The sequence below is a fragment of the Pristis pectinata genome, chromosome 6 (assembly GCF_009764475.1).
Source record: "Pristis pectinata isolate sPriPec2 chromosome 6, sPriPec2.1.pri, whole genome shotgun sequence".
Classification (NCBI taxonomy): domain Eukaryota; kingdom Metazoa; phylum Chordata; class Chondrichthyes; order Rhinopristiformes; family Pristidae; genus Pristis; species Pristis pectinata.
In genome coordinates this window covers 5,416,659-5,436,859 of record NC_067410.1, presented here as the reverse complement: position 1 = coordinate 5,436,859, position 20,201 = coordinate 5,416,659, and the positions used below count along the sequence as shown (strand labels likewise).

The 20,201-nt window shown below is 46.9% G+C and overlaps 1 protein-coding gene across 1 annotated transcript in view; it reads right to left on the bottom strand.

The window, feature by feature from the left end:
- Window positions 1–20,201, bottom strand: part of LOC127572138 (plexin-A1-like) — a 456,000-nt gene that overhangs the window by 186,085 nt on the left and 249,714 nt on the right. Inside the window, 2 exon segments of the mRNA XM_052019089.1 lie at window positions 3,947–4,061; window positions 18,077–18,176. Of these exon segments, the coding sequence (XP_051875049.1) occupies window positions 3,947–4,061; window positions 18,077–18,176 (215 nt within the window).

Sequence of the window (20,201 nt, the reverse complement as noted above, 5' to 3'; positions counted from 1 at the left end):
ACCGGAGCACCCAGAGGAAATCACGTAAACCACATTTGGACAGGTACATGGATAGGAACGGGATATGGGCCAAATGCAGGTAAATGGAACTAGCTCAGGAAGGCATCTCAGTCAGCGTGGATGAGCCTGTTTCTGTGCTGCGTAACTCAATGACTCTACCTCGCGATCACGGGGAGAACGTGCAAACTCCACGCAGACAGCACCCGAGGTCAGGACGAACCCGGGTCTCTGGCACGGTGAGACAGCAGCCAGGGAGGAAGGGAGGTGTGGTCTTCTGGCTCAGGGAGACTGAGGAAGGTCAGGAGAGAAAGCAGGAACAGACACACACGAACCACACCCCTTCCTTGCTCCCTCCCCCCCAGATGAGTTGTCAAGTGGTGGCTTCAAGTCTTTCTTGGTACAGCAGTTGCTCTGCTCAAGACCGCAAGAAATTGCAGAGAGTTGTGGATGCAGCTCAGCCCATCAGGTGAAACAGCCTCCCCTCCATGGACTCTGTCTACACTTCTCGCTGCCTCAGGAAAGCAGCCAGCACAATTAAAGACCCCACCCACCCCGGGCATTCTCTCTTCTCCCCCCTCCCATCAGGCAGAAAATATAAAAGCTTCAATACATGTACTACCATGCTCAAGGACAGCTTCTGATATAAGATTCTTGAACGGACCTCTTGTCCGATAAGGAACTCCTGATCTCTCAATCTACCTTGTCATGGCTCTTGTACCTTAGTGTCTACCTGCACTGCACTTTCTCTTGTAAATGTAACACTATATTCTGCATTCTGCTTTTTTTTTGCCTTTTGTACTGCCTTGATGTATACATTCCAAAGACGTATGGGTTAGGAAGTTGTGGGCATGCTATGTTGGTGCCGGAAGCGTGGCGACACTTGCGGGCTGCCCCCAGAACACTCTACGCAAAGGATGCATTCCACTGTGTGTTTAAATGTACAAGTGACTAATAAAGATAAAGATATCTTAAGTATGGAATGATGCCTGGATGGCACTCAAGCAAAAGTTTTCGTTGTATCTCAATACATGTGATAATAATAAACCAATTCAATTCAAGTGGGAGGAAACCGGGGCACCCGGAGGAAACCCACCTGGTCATAGGGAGAACGTGCAAACTCCACACAGACAGGCAGCACCAGAGGTCGGGATCGAACCCAGATCACTGGAGCTGTGAGGCAGCTGTGCCAACTGCTGTGCCACGAATAAACGCAGCTATTGTCCACAGTTCTCCCACTGCTGCTCAAGGATAAATCCCAAATCTTTCTTCTTTTTCTAAAGAAGCCTTGCTCCCCTGGGATGCTGGGGAATGGGAGGTGGGAACACGGGGCGGACTGTGATCAGGAGCACACTCCGCGCAGAATCCACGGATCTCAAAACTCTGAAGACACAGCGGGTTGGAAACGACTCCTTTACAACGCTGCTCCAAGCCAGGACATTATTGTTTCTCCCCATGTCCCTGCATTAGATTCAATGGTCGACCTCAGACAGAAAGCCCACTGATTGAAGAGGAACTTGAAGCCAGTGAGCACGCCAAGCTGCCCGGCAGCCTGCAGAGGCTTGAATTACAATCGCTTCAGCTCTCTGACTGGTGACAGAGAGGCTGCTTTGTGTACACTGGTTAACTGACAACCATCAATAACCACAGTGGGCCCAGTGATTGCCTTCTGCCACATCTCCCTCCCTCCCCCCACCCCGACTTAAAGAGAGAAGGGAATCCCCGAACTCTCACCATGGGAGGAGACTATTCAGCCCATTCATTGCATAGAAAAATGGTTCCACTGCCACGCACTCTCCCAACAGCAATGCAAATCATTTGATTTCCAATACAAAGCCAGCTCCCTTTCGAATGTCCCAACGGAATCTGACTCCCCCGGCAATGCTTCCCCGCGTTACTCTTGGTTCTTTTGCAAATCACCTTCGCCCCCTTCATCAATGGGAAAGTCTCTGTCTGCACCCTTGATGACTTTAAATCCCTCCATCAGACCCCCCCTCGTAACCTCCTCAGTCCCAAGAAGAACAAGCTTAGTGTAGAACATGCACAGGAACAGGCCCTTCGGCCCACCATGTCTGTACCAAACACGGTGCCAAATTGAATTAAATCTTTTCTGCCTGCACATGATCTAAATCCGTCCATTCCCTGCATGTTCATGTGTCTGTCTAAAAGCCTCATAAACACCACTGTCATATCTGCTTCCACCACCACCCTGGCAGGCTGTTCCAGGTACCCACCACTCTCTGCGTAAAAAACTTGCCCCACACATCTCCTTTAATCTCTCCTCCTCTCACTTTCAATGCATGTCTTCTCGTATTAGACATTTCTACCCTGGGAAACACATTCTGACTGTCCACCCTCTCACAATTTTATAAACTTCTATCAGGTCTCCCCTCAACCTCTGACACTCCAGAGAAAACAACCCAAGTTTGTCCAACCTCTCCTTATAGCTCATACCCTCTAATGCAGGCAGCATCATGGTAAACCTCTCCTGCACCCTCTCCAAAGCCTCCACATCCTTCCTGTAATGGAGCGACCAGAACTGCACACAATACCCCAAGTGCGGCCTAACCAAAGCTTTATACAGCTGCAAAGTGACTTCCTGACTCCTACTCAATGCCCCAGCTTGTTCAGTCTTTCCAAATAACTGGTCTCTCATACCTGAATCTCATCACTAAGGACCCTCACCATCCAGGATACACCCTCTTCTCGTTACTACCATCGGGGAGGAGGTACAGGAGCCTGACGACCCACAATCAATGATTCAGGAACAGCTTCTTCCCCTCTGCCATCAGATTTCTGAATGATCTGTGAACACGACCTCATTATTTTTGCACTATTTATTTATTTTTGTAATTCATAGTAATTTTATGTCTTTGTACTGCTGCTGCAAGACGACAAACTTCACGTCATCTCAGTCAGTGACGATAAATCTGATTCGGAATTCGAAATCATTTTACTAATTCGCTTCTGCACCCTCTCCAAAGCCTTCCCATCCTTCGTCAAACACAGACACAATACTCCCCTTGTGTTTTAGAACATAGAACAGTACAGCACAATACAGGCCCTTCAGCCCACAATGTTGTGCCGACCTTTAAACCTTGCTTAAGACTATCTAACCCCTTCCTCCCACATATCCCCCTATTTTAAAATCCTCCATGTGCTTATCTAGTAATCTCTTGAATTTGACCAATGTACCTGCCTCCACCACCACCCCAGGCAGCGCATTCCATGCCCCAACCACTCTCTGGGTAAAAAACCTTCCTCTGATATCTCTCTTGAACTTCCCACCTATTATTTTAAAGCCATGCCCTCTTGTATTGAGCATTGGTGCCCTGGGAAAGAGGCGCTGGCTGTCCACTCTATCTATTCCTCTTAATATTTTGTACACCTCTATCTTGTCTCCTCTCATCCTCCTTCTCTCCAAAGAGTAAAGCCCTAGCTCCCTTAGTCTCTCCTCATAATGCACACTCTCTAAACCAGGCAGCATCCTGGTAAATCTCCTCTGCACCCTCTCCAACGCTTCCACATCCTTCCTATAATGAGGCGACCAGAAATGGACACAAGTAATCCAAGAGTGGTCTAACCAGAGTTTTTCAAGCTGCATCATTACCTTGCGCCTCTTAAACTCGATCCCTCGACTTATGAAAGCCAACATCCCATAAGCTTTCTTAACTACCCTATCCACCTGGGAGGCAACTTTCAGAGATCTGTGGACATGAACCCCCAGATCCCTCTGCTCCTTTTATAAAGGTTTGTCCTGTCTTTCTTGCTCTCACACTCTTGGTCTCTGTACCTTAAGCCAGGATCCCATGTGGCTCTGTGCTTTGTACATATACCACCAGATCTCCACATTCTTCTGCTACTTTTAGGTTCACTAATGCAAGGTTCGTGGGGTTAACACAGGCAACAGACTGAGAGCTCTGGGGTTGGAGTGGTGGGTCATGCTTACCTCCGACATGTTCACTCGGCCCTCTTGGAAGGAGCAGTCCGCCGCGTTCTGGGTGCAGATGTGGCGGTACTTGCACCAATGGCAGGGGAAGGAGCCGTCGACACAGGAGAGACAACTGTGAGGGAGAGAAAGGGAGAGCGAGATCAGCGATTGGGAGGCAGTGCACGATGGGGCAGGCGTGGTAGTGTAGCAGTTAGCGTAACGCTATTGCAGCGCCAGCGACCCGGGTTCGATTCTCGCCGCTGTCTGTAAGGAGCTGTACGATTTTGGGATGTGGGAGGAAACCGAAGCACCCAGGGAAACTCACGTGGTCGCAGGGAGAACGTGCAAACTCCACTCTGACGGCCAAAAGAAACCTCCATTATTCACTCCAGGCTTATGAAATACTGCAGGATTTTTCTGCATCTCCAAGAAGATGACGTCAATCAAACTTGACAGGTGCCATCCAGCGACCTGGGTTCGATCTCGACCTCAGGTGCCACTCGTGAAGAGTCTCTTGTGTTTCCCCCGTGACCCAGGGCGCTCCCACACCCTAAAGGCGCACAGCTTCGTAAATTAACTGGCCGCTGTAAGTTGCCCCAAGTGTGGGTAGGAGGCAGGAGAATCAGTGAGGCGTTGATTAGAACGTGAGAGAGGATAGAGGTGTATAAAATCATGAGGGGCACAGATAGGGTGAATGCGCACAGTCTTTTTCCCGGGGTTGGGGAATCAAGAACTAGAGGGCATAGGTTTAAGGTGAGAAGGAAGAGATTTAATAGGAACTTGAGGGGCAAAATTTTTTACACAAAGGGTGGTATCTATGTGGAACGAGCTGCCAGAGGAAGTGGTTGAGGCAGGTACAATAACAACTTTTAAAAGATGGTTGGACCGCCACATGGATTGGAAAGGTTTAGAAGGTTACGGGCCAAATGCTGGCAAATGGGACTCGTTTGGATGGGGCATCTTGGTCGGCATGGACCAGTTGGGCCGAGGGGCCTGTTTCTGTGTTGTATAACTCCCTGACTCTAATAGGTTGTAAGGAAATAAGTGGAGGAATGGCCAGCATAGACTCAATGGGCCAAATGGCCTCTTTCCACATCATAAGGGAGGTATCACAGCAGCCAAGGGTGCAACTAGAGAGCGTAACGTCATTACCAGGATGTGTAACTTTTAACCTCCGGATACAGGGAGAGAGACAGGAGGTTTATTGAGAAAATGTCAAAATCCAGGAATTGCTCTCCGGGGCATCAGCAGAACTGTTGTCTCATCTCTATTCATTGATTTCTGCTTCATTTTAGACAGGGTTAAGAATAGGAAAGACGTGGTTAAACTGGAAAGAGCGCAGAAAAGATTTACGAGGATGTTGCCAGGACTAGAGGGCCTGAGTTATGGAGAGAGGTTGGCCAGGCTGGGTCTTTATTCCTTGAAACATAGGAGAATGAGGGGCGACCTTACAGAAATGCTTAAAATTATGAGAGGCAAATATAAGGTGGACGGTAACAGTCTTTTCCCCAGGGTAGGGGAGTCCAAAACTAGAGGACATAGGTTTAGGGTGAGAGGGGAAAGATTTAAAAGGAACCTGAGGGGCAACTTTTTCACACAGAGGGTGGTGAGTGTACGGAACGAGCTGCCAGAGGAAGTGGGTGAGGCAGGTACAATAGTATCATTTAAGAAGCACTTGGATAGGTACACGGAGGGGTGGGGCTTGGAGGGATATGGGCCGAACACATGCTGTATTGCTCTATGACTCTAAGTAGAGAGAAGCAGATAGTTCAAGGACCAGGGGACACAGGTTTAAATGTCTGGGCAAATGTCAGAGGGTGATTTTTGCGATTAACGTTGTTATTTGTGCAGTTAACAGCCCTGATCTGGAAGTCAGTGTCTGTCATGGAAGGAAGCAGTGTCAATGAGGGCTTCCAAAGGGCATCGGTTCAATCCCGACCTCCGGCGCTGTCTGTGTGGAGTTTGCAGGTTCTCTCTGTGACCCTGTGGGTTTCCTACGGATGCTCCAGTTTCTTCCCACGTCCCAAAGAATCAGAATCAGAATCAGGTTTATTATCACTGACTTATACGACGTGAAATTTGTTGTTTTGCGGCATCGATAATAAACCTGATTCTGATTCTTTGGGATGTGGGAATGTGCGGGTTGGTAGGTTAATTGGCTGCTGTAAATTGCCCCCAGTGTGTAGGTGAGTGGTAGAGTCTGGTGGGAGTTGATGAGAATGTTGGAGGAATAAAATGGGATTAGTGTAAGATTACTGTAAATGGGTGCTTGATGCTCAGTACGGGCTCGTAGGGCTGAAGGGCCTGTGTCTGCACTGTACGATTCTATAAAAGGATGCCGGGGTGAGGGATCCAGAGTAATGTGGATGGAGTGGAGAGGTGGGGTTGTTCTCCTTGTGACAGAGGAGGTTGTGAGGGAATCTAATGGAGGTATTTGAAATGATCTTCCCTTTGATACAAGGATCAAAAGACAAAGAATAAAAGTGATTAAAAGTGAAGAAAAAAACAAATGAATCTGAAGGGATGAGGCAAGTGCCTTCACGGATTTAGAGGTGGGGGTCTGGAATGCACAGCCAGGGCTGAGAGTAGAGAGAGGTTCAACTGGACAAGTATCTGAAAGAAACAATTGTACAGGGCTATGGGGACAGGCAGGATGTGAGAATATCTGTGTTGCTCTTGCACTGGGCTAGTATCAATCTGATGGGCCAAATGTCCTTCTTCTACAGTGCAACTTCTCTGTGATTCAGTGACTGGCGGGGGCTAAATGACCTGCTGTTGCTGCATTGCAATGCCTCGCGCTGAGGTATGTCAGATGGAGAAGTTGTCAACTCTCTGCCAGCCCGCAGTTGGTATGTGAGGGGCCATTTGCTGCCAATTCTGCTCTCGCACTGGCAACCTGTGCAGAGAGAAACGGGCTCCCCAGCCAAACTCAAACTGACATCACGCACTTGGCAACTGTGTAAAAGCCCCATTAGCTAATTGGACTTATAACTGTAGCAGAGACAGCCTGCCAAAACATCAATCCTTCTGACATTGTAGGTTCACTGTCTACATAGAGGAAAGGACTGCAGTCGAAGAAGCAAAACAAGACCTGTTCCTTCCCCTGCTTCCCAGCCCCACTCTGGTTCCAGAATTGAACCAGTACTGGGGTCTCCAAAAGCCAGGAAGGATCTGGGACACTGCAGAAGGTATCAGTTTGCTGCTGGCACGTCTCATGCTTTCAGGAGCGAGGTTGTGACCGCCCCGGTGAAGATGCAGAGGAGGTCGATGAGGAGGTGGTAGAGCATTGAACATAGAACACAGTACAGTGCAGGGACAGACCCTTCAGCCCACAATGTCTGTGACGAACATGATGCCAATCCAAACTAATCCTATCTGCCTGATGATCCATATCCTTCCACTCCCTGCCTGTTCATGTGCCTGTCCAAATACCTCTATAATACTGCTGTCGTATCTGCTTTCACCACCTCCCATGGCAGCCTGTTCCAGGCCAATACCACTCTCTATTAAAAAAAACACCTCGTGAAACTTTCCCTTCTCATCTTAAAGTTATACCCTCTAGTATTGGACATTTCCACTCTGAGAAAGAGATTCTATCTGTTCCTGTTAGTATTTACCTCGGGGACCAGAGGGCACAGGTGGTGGATAGAAGGGCCTGTTCCTGTGCTGTATCTCTCCGAGTCTTCATGGCATTTGAGCAGTTGAATCAATGGAGCCATGATGAGATGTCCAGGACAGTGGCCTCAAGTGGTGGGACAACCAGGCACGAGAGAACCAGAAATCTATTAGTTCCCTCCCCTCCTCCCAAACAGCCCAACAGTACAGGTGGGCGGTAGGAGAATAGGGCGGGGAGGGGGTTGATGGACACGTGAGGGAGAATGGGTTACAAGGAAATATCTGGGCAAGCAGGGACTGATGGGATTGTTGTGTGAGCCGGCTTACTTCTCTGTTGTAGGCAGTATGAGGAGTATGTGAAACCATGAGGCGTCAGGACGAACAGAGACCCTCCATAAGCAGCGGATGGGATTCATCGCTCACCAACCGCTCATCGCACCCACCATCTCTTGCCCCGTCTGTGGAAGGGTCTGCTGTTCCCAAATTGGCCTCACCAGTCCCCACAGAACCCAAGTGGAAGCAAGTCTCCCCTCGATCCCAAGGACTGCCTGAGAAGAAGAGACATCAGCCCAGACGTAAGTGCAAGCAGGTACTTGGAGTACTGTGTGCAGTTCTGGTCTCAGGAAGGATGTGGAGGCTTTGAAGAGGGTGCAGAAGAGGTTCACCAGGATGCTGCCTGGCTTTAAAGGGCATGAGCTGTAAAGAGAGGTCGGACAAACTTGGGCTGTTTTCTCTAGAGCGGCGGAGGCTGAGGGGAGATCTGATAAGTTTACAAAATTATGAGAGACACAGAGTAGACGGTCAGATTCTTTTTTCCCAGGATATAAATGTCAAGTACTAGGGGACATGCATTTAGGGTGAGAGGAGGAAAGTTTAAAGGAGATGAGAATAAATAAATAGTGCAAAAGAGGGATAACGAGGTAGTGTTCATGGGTTCATGCTCATGAACATGCAGGGAGGGGAATGGGCTGCCGGCAACGGCGGTGGAGGCGGATACGATAGGGTCTTTTAAGAGACTTTTGGATAGGTACATGGAGCTGAGAAAAATAGAGGGCTATGGGTAAGCCTAGTAATTTCTAAGGTAGGGATATGTTCGGCACAGCTTTGTGGGCCGAAGGGCCTGAATTGTGCTGTAGGTTTCTAATGGAGGGATATGGATAATGTGCAGGCAGGGAAAGATTTAGTTTATTTCAGCACCGTGTTCAGCACAGACATTATGGGCCGAAGGGCCTGTTCCTACGCTGTGTTCTAGGTACACTGAAGACACAAGGATAGGAGAGGAAAGAGGTTGGAGGCAGGAATTATAACGACAAACATTGTGGTGAACTCAGGCTACTTGTCAACCAAGAAAAAAAAGGCAGCGAGCGCAAAAGATTCCTTTACAGAAAAGTAATCCGGGGGAGTTCTTAATTATTCATAACTCCAGGCAAAAAGAATGAAAATGCATATTTCAAAAGGAACTTTAACATCTTTGAAGCAATTAGTTTGTACTTTTAATCTCTTAGGCCTCAGATTACATGGTGTACCTTCATTTAAGAAAACGCACCAGACTGTATCGCAAAATTGTAACCAGGAGCTAAAACAGCACTTAAAATAATTTCTCTCTTTTAATCATACTTGCCCCAAATGTATCAAAATGCACTACATCCAGCAAAAAAATCCACTCAGTTATTTTCTTTAAAGTAAAAAGCGAGCTTGTTTATTAGTATGATTAAAAAGATGGTAATTGGAGGTTTATTAATATGCAAATTTATTTCATCCTTAATAGCGCATGTTAATTAACGCAGAACCTTGGATGTCAGTATGCAAGAAGCTCGTGTGTTTTTATCTTAAGTGTTAAAGAAAATTGTTCAAATTCCTTTTTTATTGCAATATGCCAAGACCCCACCCCACACAGTACTTCACCCCTCTCCCATTGATCCCACCTTATCCCAACTCTACCTCCCCTCCAGCTCCAAAGAGCTGGGCTCTGGACTCAAACAAAGAACGGATTTTCTATTTTTATCTCATCTTTCGCCACGTTGGGACATCCTAAAGAGGCATGCAGCCGACAGAACATTTTTCAAAATACATTCGCTGGTGTAGGAAAACACAGCACCCAATCTGCATGCACCAAGTTCCCAAAACAGCAAAGTGATAATCCTTTTTAAGGGATAAATTTTAGCCCAGGATACTATGGAGGACATCCTTGGGATAAACATGGCACAATTCCAAAGGGGAGCAGGGAAAACGTTCCAAGAGTCCTGGTCAACAGTTTATCCTTCAGCCAATATCAACAGAAAATAAATGAGCAGGTTGTTATCACATCACCACAAGGCTGTGTCCTCGGCCCTCTACTCTACTCCCTATACACTCATGACTGTGTGGCCAGATTCTGCTCTAACTCCATCTACAAGTTTGCAGATGATACAACCGTAGTGGGCCGTATCTCAAATAACAATAAATCGGAGTACAGGAAGGAGAGAGAGAGCTTAGTGGAATGGTGTCATGATAACAACCTTTCCCTCAAAGTCAGCAAAACATAAGATCTGGCCATTGACTTCAGGAAGGGGGGCGGTGTACATGCACCTGTTTACATCAACAGTGCTGAGGTCGAGAGGGTTGAGAGCTTCAAGTTCCTGGGAATGAACATCACCAACAGCCTGTCCTGGTCCAACCACGTAGACGCCACGGCAAAGAAAGCTCACCAGTGCCTCTACTTCCTCAGGAGGCTAAAAAAATTCAGCATGTCCCCTTTTACCCTCACCAGTTTTTATCAATGCACCACTGAAAGCATCCTATCTGGATGCATCACAGTTTGGTACGGCAATTGCTCTGCCTGGTACAACAAGAAACTGCAGAGGGTTGTGGACACAGCCCAGCGCATCACGGAAACCAGCCTCCCCTCCATGGACACTTCTTTCTGCCTCAGTAAAGCAGCCAGCATAATCAAAGACTTCTCCCACCCCGGAGATTCTCTCTTCTCCCCCCTCCCATCGGGCAGAAGACACATACCACCAGGCTCAAGGACAGCTTCTATCCCACTGCTATAAGACTATTGAACGGTCCATTAGTACGATGAGATGGACTCTTGACCTCACAATCTACCTCGTCATGGACCGTGCACCTTATTGTCTGCCTGCACTGCACTTTCTCTGTAACTGTAACACTTTATTCTGCATTCTGTTAATGTTTTCCCTTGTACTATCTCGATGCACTGTTGTGATGAAATGATCTGTATGGATGGTATGCAAAACAGTTTTTCACTGTACCTCGGTACATGTGACAATAATAAACCAATTTACCAATTTATCAATTGCGTGTATGCCCTTGCTTTATGCATTTGGTTGTCATTTTTCCCATGTCATTTACCAGGACGCTGCCTGGTTTAGAGAGTGTGCATTATGAGGAGAGACTAAGGGAGCTAGGGCTTTACTCTTTGGAGAGAAGGAGGATGAGAGGAGACAAGATAGAGGTGTACAAAATATTAAGAGGAATAGATAGAGTAGACAGCCAGCACTCCTTTCCCAGGACACCAATGCTCAATACAAGAGGGCATGGCTTTAAAGTAATGGGTGGGAAGTTCAAGGGAGATATCAGAGGAAGGTTCTTTACCCAGAGAGTGGTTGGGGTGTGGAATGCGCTGCCTGGGGCGGTGGTGGAGGCAGGTACATTGGTCAAATTCAAGAGATTACTAGATAAACATATGGAGGAATTTAAAATAGAGGAATATGTGGGAGGAAGGGGTTAGGTAGTCTTAGGCGACGTTTAAAGGTCAGCACAATATTGTGGGCCGAAGGGCCTGTATTGTGCTGTACACTTCTATGTTCTACTAATACTTCAGATTCTAACCCCTTCACTATTGTTTTTTACTTCTTTGTTCATAGGTCATGATAGAGCCAACATTTGTCCTCCATTCCTAACTGCCCCCTTCTGATTATGAATGAATCTAGAGTCACATGTAATAGGCCAAAGCTGGTTAAGACCCTCCCCTGAAGGATTTCAGTGAAGGTGACGGAGCTTGAATGACAATCAGGCAATCTGACAGTTTCACAATTATTAATTTTTTGATTCAGATTCATTGGATTACTTGAAGGTAAATTCCCCAGCTGCTGTGGCAGGATTCGAACTCACATCTCAGGTTCATTAGTCCAGGCTTGTGGATACCAGTCTAGTGACTTAAATGATCTGTATGGATGGCATGCCCACAAGTCCTCAGGGGAGGAAGTCTGCCATCCTTACCCTGAGTGTCAGTCTGAAGTGAACGGGTTCAGCAAACTGTCTCAGAATTCGCCACAGGGAGCACCATCACTGCACAGAGCACAGAGGCTCAAGACCCACCAACTTCCCGAGGGGCATTTAGAGATAGGTATTAAATGCTGCCTGCATATCATGAGTGAATGAGATGTCCAGGATTGCACAACAAGACCCAGGCTGCTTCTGGGAGGTGGGGGGGCTGGTGCGACCAAGGAAGCAAAAGCCAGGCAGAGTCAGCAAGTGGTTTCAGCACACATCAGCTCTGCTCGACGTTCGCTCGTTCATTCGTGTGACAGGGGCTGGCACCTCATACCCTTCTCCAGATGCCCGGCAGACCTCCCAAAGGCGAGCCACCTCCTTGATCCACATCAGGCTGACGTGCAGGGGAAGCTTCGAAAACACGGGCGTGCTGTCTCAAAACCTTCCCCCATCCCTTCGTGCGAGGTTCGGCAGAGATTTGCCAAGGGGAATATCTCAGTGCTTTCTAATAAGAAAGAAGCACTCAGCAAACCTTAACACTTTCCTGACCACGTGCACTGCACTCAATTTCTGTCACCGATAACATTACTACTTCTAGGTGTTAGTCTGTTCCAGGTACAGTGTATCATGAGACCATTGTGGGAGAAGTGGGTGAATTATGAGCCACAAGATACAAGAGATTCTGCAATCTGGAGCAACACACACACACACACACACACACACACACAAAGTGCTCGAGGAACTCAGCATCTATGGAGGGAAATGAACAGTCGACGTTTTGGGTCAAGACCCTTCAAATAATGAGCTACTTTATGTACTGTCTAGCTTTACAAACTTGATCCTGGAGGTAATGGAGCAATGAAGCCCGCCTTGGAAAGTGAGAATATTTTAATGTTTAAATACGAGAGAAAAAGAAATTTCTATGCAAATTTGTCAATTTCAAATGACTGGTTCAGCAAACTGTCTCAGAATTTGCTACAGGGAGCACCATCACCACACAGAGCGTCTCTCCACATATTTCGTACCTATGTCCCCTTGCTTGTGACTCTCCCATGAGTGAAAACATCCCAACATCTACCCTGTCAAGCTCCCTTAGGATCTTGCATGTTTGAATAAGGTCACCTCTCATTTTTCTAACCTCGAAGGAATAAAGGCTCGAACTGCCCAGCCTCCCTTGACAGGACGACCCTCTCATCCCAGGAATAAGCCTGGGGAATCTCCTTGGGATTGCTTCCAATGTTACCATGTCCTTATTTAGGTAAGGTGACCAAAACTGTGCACGATACTCCAGGTGTGGCCTCACCAACATCAACAACTATGACAAAACCTCGCTACTCTTAAACTCCAACGCCTTCACAATAAAGGCCAACACACCATTTGACTTCTTTAACAACTCTGTAGAGCAGACCGCTAACTTCCTGTGATTCTTGCACTAGAATACCTCGGTCCCTCTGAACATCACTCACTTACAGTCTCTCTCCACTTAGATAATAATCTGCCTTTTGATTGCTCTCACTGAAGCACATGACCTCTGGCTTCTTCACGTTAAACTCCCTTTGCCAGGTTTTCACCCAAGTGTCACCCTACTGGGATCGAACCAGCAAGTGAACGGGAATTGGAGAAGGAAGCTGGGAGATGCGTTTGTGCAGCCAGGATGCTGATGGAGGTGAGTGAGGAGCAGCCAGTTCAGTGCAACACCTCATGCACCAGCCAGTGCACAAGATGCAGAGTCAAAGGAAACCGGAAGGAACTTCAAACAGGGGTTGGGCTGTGAGATCTGGGCCAAAGCTCCTGTGGGGCCAACTCGCATTCTGATGTACATTAGCCAACTGGTTAAGACTGTCAGACCCAATTCAATCACAAACTTCTTCAAAGATGAAGGAGAAATAAATGTGCATGCCATTGAAACCTTAGCAGATTTCTGACATTGTGTTCACATACTCTTTAAGTATTCTGTGCACTGAAAAAGTTTGTATTGAAATATCCAGAGATACTTTCAGATCAGACTCAGATTTATTATCACTGACTTACATGATAAGAAATGTGTTGTTTTACAGCAGCAGTACAGTGCAAAGATATAAAGTTAGTATAAATTACAAAGATAAATAAATAGTGCAAAACAAAAAGGAATAACGAAGGAGTGTTCATGGCTTCATGGACCGTTCAGAAATCTGATGGTGGAGGGGAAGAAGCTGTTCCTGAATCGTTGAGTGTGCATCTTCAGGCTCCTGTACTTCCTCCCCGATGTTAGTAACTTTCCCAACAAAAAAATGGGATCAACAAATGGAAAGGAGGCTAATGATCAACCTTCCCCTCCCCACTGCTCCTCTTGTACAGTGCTGAACAGTCTCGCTGCCTACACAACCCCTCCCAAGGCACAGAGCATGTCTCTCTTGATGCAAAGTGTGTTGTGTCCCAGACCCTTGAGGGGAGGAGGGTGGAAAGTGGTTGGAGGGTGGGAACTATCAGAATCAGAGTTATTATCACTGACGTATGTTGTGAAATTTGTTGTTTTGCGGTAGCGGTACAGTGCAAGACATAAAATTGCCATGAGGCACAAAAATAAATAAATAAATAAATACTGCTAAGGGTCTGCCCATTAAAGGAAGCACAGGGTGTCTAAAACTAGAGGGCATAGGTTTAAGGTGAAAGGGAGAAGGTTTAAAGGGAACGAGGAATACACCTTTCACGAGCTGCCAGAGGAGGTCGTGGAGGCAGGATCAATAACAACATTTCAGAGGCATCTGGACAGGTACTTGAATAGGCAAAGCACAGAGGGATATAGAAGTAATGCAGGCAGGTGGGATTAGTATAGACAGGCAGGATGGTCAGCACAGACTCAGTGGGCCGAAGGGCCTGTTTCTATGCTGTACAACTCCACAACCCTGATAGCACCAATCTTAGCACTGCAGTACACGAGCACGACAGCCAACTTAATTCAGACACACAAAACCCTACCCCTGTTACTGCTGGAGTATCAGGCATTTACTTGCAACTTTCAGACTGGCATTGCTCTGTTATTTCTGCAAAGGTTCTGTTCTGACAGTCAAGTGGGTTTGCACTATTGGCACGCGGTGCTGTCAAATGCATGGCCACGACCTCAGTTGATGCCATGTGTAAAGTAAACATTACAGCAGGATATTGACAGAATGCAGACCTGGGCTGAGAAGTGGCAGACAGAGTTCAACCTGGATAAGCGTGAAGTGATACACTTCTGGAGATCAAATTTGAAGGCAGAATACAAGGTTAATGGCAGGACTCTTAGCAGTGCAGAGGAACAGAGGGGTCCACGTCCATAGATCCCTCAAGGTTGCCGTGCAGGTCGATAGGGTTATTAAGAAGGTGTATGGAGTGTTTGCCTTCATTAGTCGGGCTATTGAGATCAAGAGCTGCGAGGTGATGTTGCAGCTCTATAGAACTCTGGTTAGAACACACTTGGAGTATTGTGTTCAGTTCTGGTTGCCTCATTATAGGAAGGATGTGGAAGCTTTAGAGAGGGTGCAGAGGAGACTTACTAGGATGTTGCCTGGATTGGAGAGCATGCCTTATGAGGATAGGTTGAGTGAGCTAGGGCTTTTCTCATTGCAGAGGAGGAGGATGAGAGGTGACTTGATAGAGGTGTACAAGATGATAAGAGAACAGTCAAAGACTTTTTCCCAGGGCAACAATGGCTAACACGAGGGGGCATAATGTTTAGGTGATTGGAGGAAAGTATAAGGGGGATGTCAGGGGCAAGTTTTTCTTTACACAGAGAGTGGTGGGTGCGTGGAACGCACTGCCGGCAGAGGTTGTGGGAGCAAATACATTAGGGACATTTAAGAGACTCTTAGATAGCCGCATGAATGATAGCGAAATGGACGGCTATGTGGGAGGGAAGGGTTAGATATATATTAGAGGGAGATAAAATATCGGCATAACATTGTGGGCCGAAGGGCCTGTACTGTGCTGTAATGTTCTATGCTCTGTATGTGTCTGTGCACATCTTCCTATTGCATGCACTCAAATCTTTTAATATCACACCCAATCTCCTGCTGCACTGTGAAGCTATTCGGGTTGGGGAACAGGGAGCAGTGCATTCTCCATGTCCAAGCCATCCTTCAAATAACTCAGGACAACCCATGTTTATTGCAGAGAGTACCTGCGTGAAGGCACCACACTGCAACATCACCTTGCCATCCATAGTGGCCACAGCCCCTCCAGTGAGCATAGAGGAGCCGGTGGAGTCAGATACAACCACTGAGGTACTTCGACAGGACATGTAGACCATTCACAGGCAGATGGGATTAGGTTAGACTGGCATTGTGATCGGCACAGATGTGACGGGCAGAAGGGCCTGTTCCTTCAACCACGTCAGGGGCATTCAGACAAGCACTTAAATAGGCCAGGCAGGGGACGATATGGACCTGACGTGGGTTAAGTACAGATGGTCAAAGGGTCTGTTTCTGTGTGGTTTGACTCGATAAATCCCTCATCACCGGAACCATTCCAGGAAACTTTTGTTTTCATAGGACATAGAACACTACAGCACAGTACAGGCCCTTCGACCCACAATGTTGTGCCGACATTTTATCCTGCTCTAAGATCTATCTAACCCTTCCCTCCCACATAGCCCTCCAGTTCTCTATCGTTCATGTGTCTATCTAAGAGTCTCTTAAATTTCCCCACAACCTCTGCCGGTACTGCGTTCCACACATCCACCACTCTGTGTAAAAAAACTTACCCTTGACATCGCCCTTATACCTTCCTCTAATCACCTTAAAATTATGCCCCCTCATGTTAGCCATTGTTGCCCTGGGAAAAAGTCTCTGACTGTCCGCTCGATCTATGCCTCTTAACATCTTGTACACCTCTCAACCTCCTTCTCTCCAAAGAGAAAAGCCCTCCACAAAGTTCCAAAAACCAGAATCGGAAGCAATCAGTTGTGACCCAATTGATGTTTTGCAAAGGGCAAGCAAAACTGCACTCCAAGACTCCATTGATGAATCCCAGGATTTGCTAAAGCTCTCTCGAAGTCCCCTGCCTCATTCAAAGATTTTGCAGAGTGGGCAGAAGATAAGAGAACTTGCATTGCGGACCAGCCTTAGGAGCTCCCAGAGAACTTAAGAGTCAACATAGTATTTTTGAAGTGTAGACAGCTGTAAGATCATAAGAAACAGAAGCCAGCCTCATTCAGTAAGGTTGTGGCTGATCTTTCACCTCATTGCCACTATGCTGCACGAACCCAATATCCCCCAGTTGTTTTTCAGAGTGGTAAGGAAGGCGTACGGCATGCTTGCCTTCATTGGATGGAGCAATGAGTATATGAGTCAGGAAGTCATGTTGCAGCTGTATAATACTTTAGTCAGGCCACACTTGGAGCACTGAGTGCAGTTCTGATCGCTCCATTACAGGAAGGATGTAAAGGCTTTGGAGAGGGTGCAGAAGAGGTTCACCAGGACGCTGCCTGGATTAGAGGTAGTACCTACAGAAGGCACTGCCTCAAGAAGGCAACATCTATCATCGAAGATCCCCACCATTCGGGCCATGCCATCTTCTCGCAGCTACCATCAGGCAAGAGGTACAGAAACCTGAAGTCCCTCACCACCAAGTTCAGGAACAGCTACTTCCCTTCGACCATTCAGTTCTTGAACCAACCGGCACAACCCTAAACACTGCAGTTTAGCAACACTATGACCCTTTTGATCACTTCGCACGAAAATGGACTTTTTTTTTGTTCTAATTGTGTTTTTTCTTGTAAAAATTGTGTATAATTTATGTTTAATTTCTGTTTTTCTTGTGAATGTTGCTTATCTGATGCTATGAACCTGTGATGCTGCTACAGGTAAGTTTTTCATTGCACCTGTGCACACATGGACTTGTGGATATGACAATAAACTCGACTTTGACCTCACCTTCTCGACCAGCCTACCATGCGGGACCTTGACAAAGGCCTTGCTAAAAGTCCATGTAGACAACGTCTACCACCCTGCCCTTGTCGATCCTTCTGGCCACCTCTTCAAAAACGCAATTAAATTTGAGACACACGAATTAGTACTTGCTGGTGTGTGCCTCTGATTTGCAAATGAAAGTTAAGCATTAGTTTTAAGCATAGCAGGGACAGAACACGCTTTGGAACACAAAGATAGTGAGAGGTCCCACTTAATATTCCAATATTTGCAGAGCTCCTAAATATGAGTAGTCCTGGTTCCCATGAGAAGAATAGTCTTTGGATGTTGGGAGCGAAAGAGGGGTATCTAAGTAGCCACATGGAGACATCCCAGCAGTCGAGGGGATCGCAGGGGGGAGAGTGTGCTGATGGAACACTGTGTGGATACTCACGACTGGTGAACGCTGCAGTTGTAGAACACAAAGTCCGTGCTGGCAAACTTCTTGCCGGTCTCCTTCGACTTGAGGTACAACTTCACCACTCGCTTGTCTCCTGTATAAAGCAAATGGCGAAAGGGCCATTAAATATGGATTTCCAGGAATACTAAAGACATCAGCGTCAAGATCAAACACAACCATTAAGCCAAGGGAAGATAAGGCTTAATGCCTATCTCTCCCATGGAACCTTCTCACCTTCCACCCTCGTGGAAACCAATACCTACAGTCCAACATTCCCACTGAAACCCATTCCCCCAGCTCAACATTCTCATCAAAACTCATCCTTCCAGTTTCCCAACATTCCCACTGGAACTCATTCCCCCAGCTCAACATTCCCATTGAAACCCATCCTTCCAGTTCCCCAACATTCCCACTGGAACCCATTCCCCCAGCTCAACATTCCCATCGAAACCCATCCTCCAGTAGCCTACTCTCACACCAAATCCCTAACTTCCCATGTACTAACTCTCCTCAGTAATCTCTTTAATTTGTCCCATTCCCGGACTCTCCAAAGCCTTTTCATCCAATTCATCCAGCCCTTCTCCCATCTAATATCCAAGTTCTCCTGATGCCTCACCCGGGAGCTTCACCATAGACTAGACTTTTCCCTTAAGATCTGCATTAAAACTGTTACGAATTCAAGTTTATGAGCTCCTGGGCTCCACCTTGTCTGTAACATGAAACATTTTATGTACTTCACTGAGGCCCTTCCTAACGACCTTCTAACCTGACCGTTCATCTTCTAGGTCTTCTCGCCACTCCTCACAACCCATCTGTTTACAGTTCAGATCAGTCTGCTGTACCGGCACCTCATTCAACGCAGGAAATTTGGTCACCAAGTAGTCCTTAATATGTCCCCATGTATGAACTCCTGTAAATGGTACCATCATATTCCCAATATAAGTCTAATACCGGGGCAATTCTGTGCTTAACTCCTTCTTGGGATGTGAGCATTGCGGACAAGGCCTGGTATTTATTGCCTATGCTGAGCTGCCCCTTACATTGAGTGGTTTGCCAGACCATTATCAGAGGGAGGTTAAGTATTGACCTCACTGGTGGGACTGGAGGCATATATACGTCAGATTGAGTCATGATGGCAAATTTGTTTCCCAAAAGCATATTAGTGAACCAGGTAAGTCTATAAAAGAATCAGATAATTTTGGGCTCATCATTACTATAAGACCATAAGATATAGGAGCAAAATTAGACCATTCGGCCCATCGAGTCTGCTCCGCCATTCAATGGTGGCTGACCTTTTTTCTCAAACCCATTCTCCCAATAAACCTTAACCCCCTCACCAATCGAGAACCTATCAATCTCTGCCTTAAATACACTCAATGACTTGGCCTCTACAGCCCTCTGTGGCAATGAATTCCACTGATTTACCACCATCTGGCTGAAGAAATTCCTCCTCATCTCAGTTCTAAAGGGACGTCCCTTTATTCTGAGGCTGTGCCCTCGGATCCTAGACTCTCCCACTAATGGAAACATCCTCCCTACGTCCACTCTACCCAGGCCTTTCAGTATCTGGTAGGTTTCAATGAGATCCCCCTCATTCAGCTGAACTCCATCGAGTACAGGTCCAGAGACATCAAACACTCCTCACACATTAAGCAGAGGTTCCCGAATACTTAATACACTGAATTGAAATTCCACACTGCCATGTGGCATTTCACATTTCATGTCTCCGAATGTCTCGTCCAATAACTGAACCATTCTGCTATTGTCCTGGTCGACATTCATCCCCCGAACCATCGGAAATAAAGCAGAGGAAAACTCATCCATCACAGGGTGTCGGACACCTCTTTGGTGAAGGTGTCTAGATCAAAAGGGTATAGGTAGAAGGTGAGAGGTGGGAGAGTTAGAGGGGATCTGAGGGAGAATTTTTTCACACAGAGGGTTGTTGGAATCTGGAACATGTTGCCAAGGAGGTGGTGGAGAGAGAGACTCTCACAACGTTTAAGAAGCAACTACATCAGCCAAGGTGTAGAAGGTTACTGGCCAAATGCGGGTCAATGGGACTAGTATAAGTACAATGGTCGGCATGCAAAGGGTAGTTCGAAGGCCTGTTTCTGTGCTC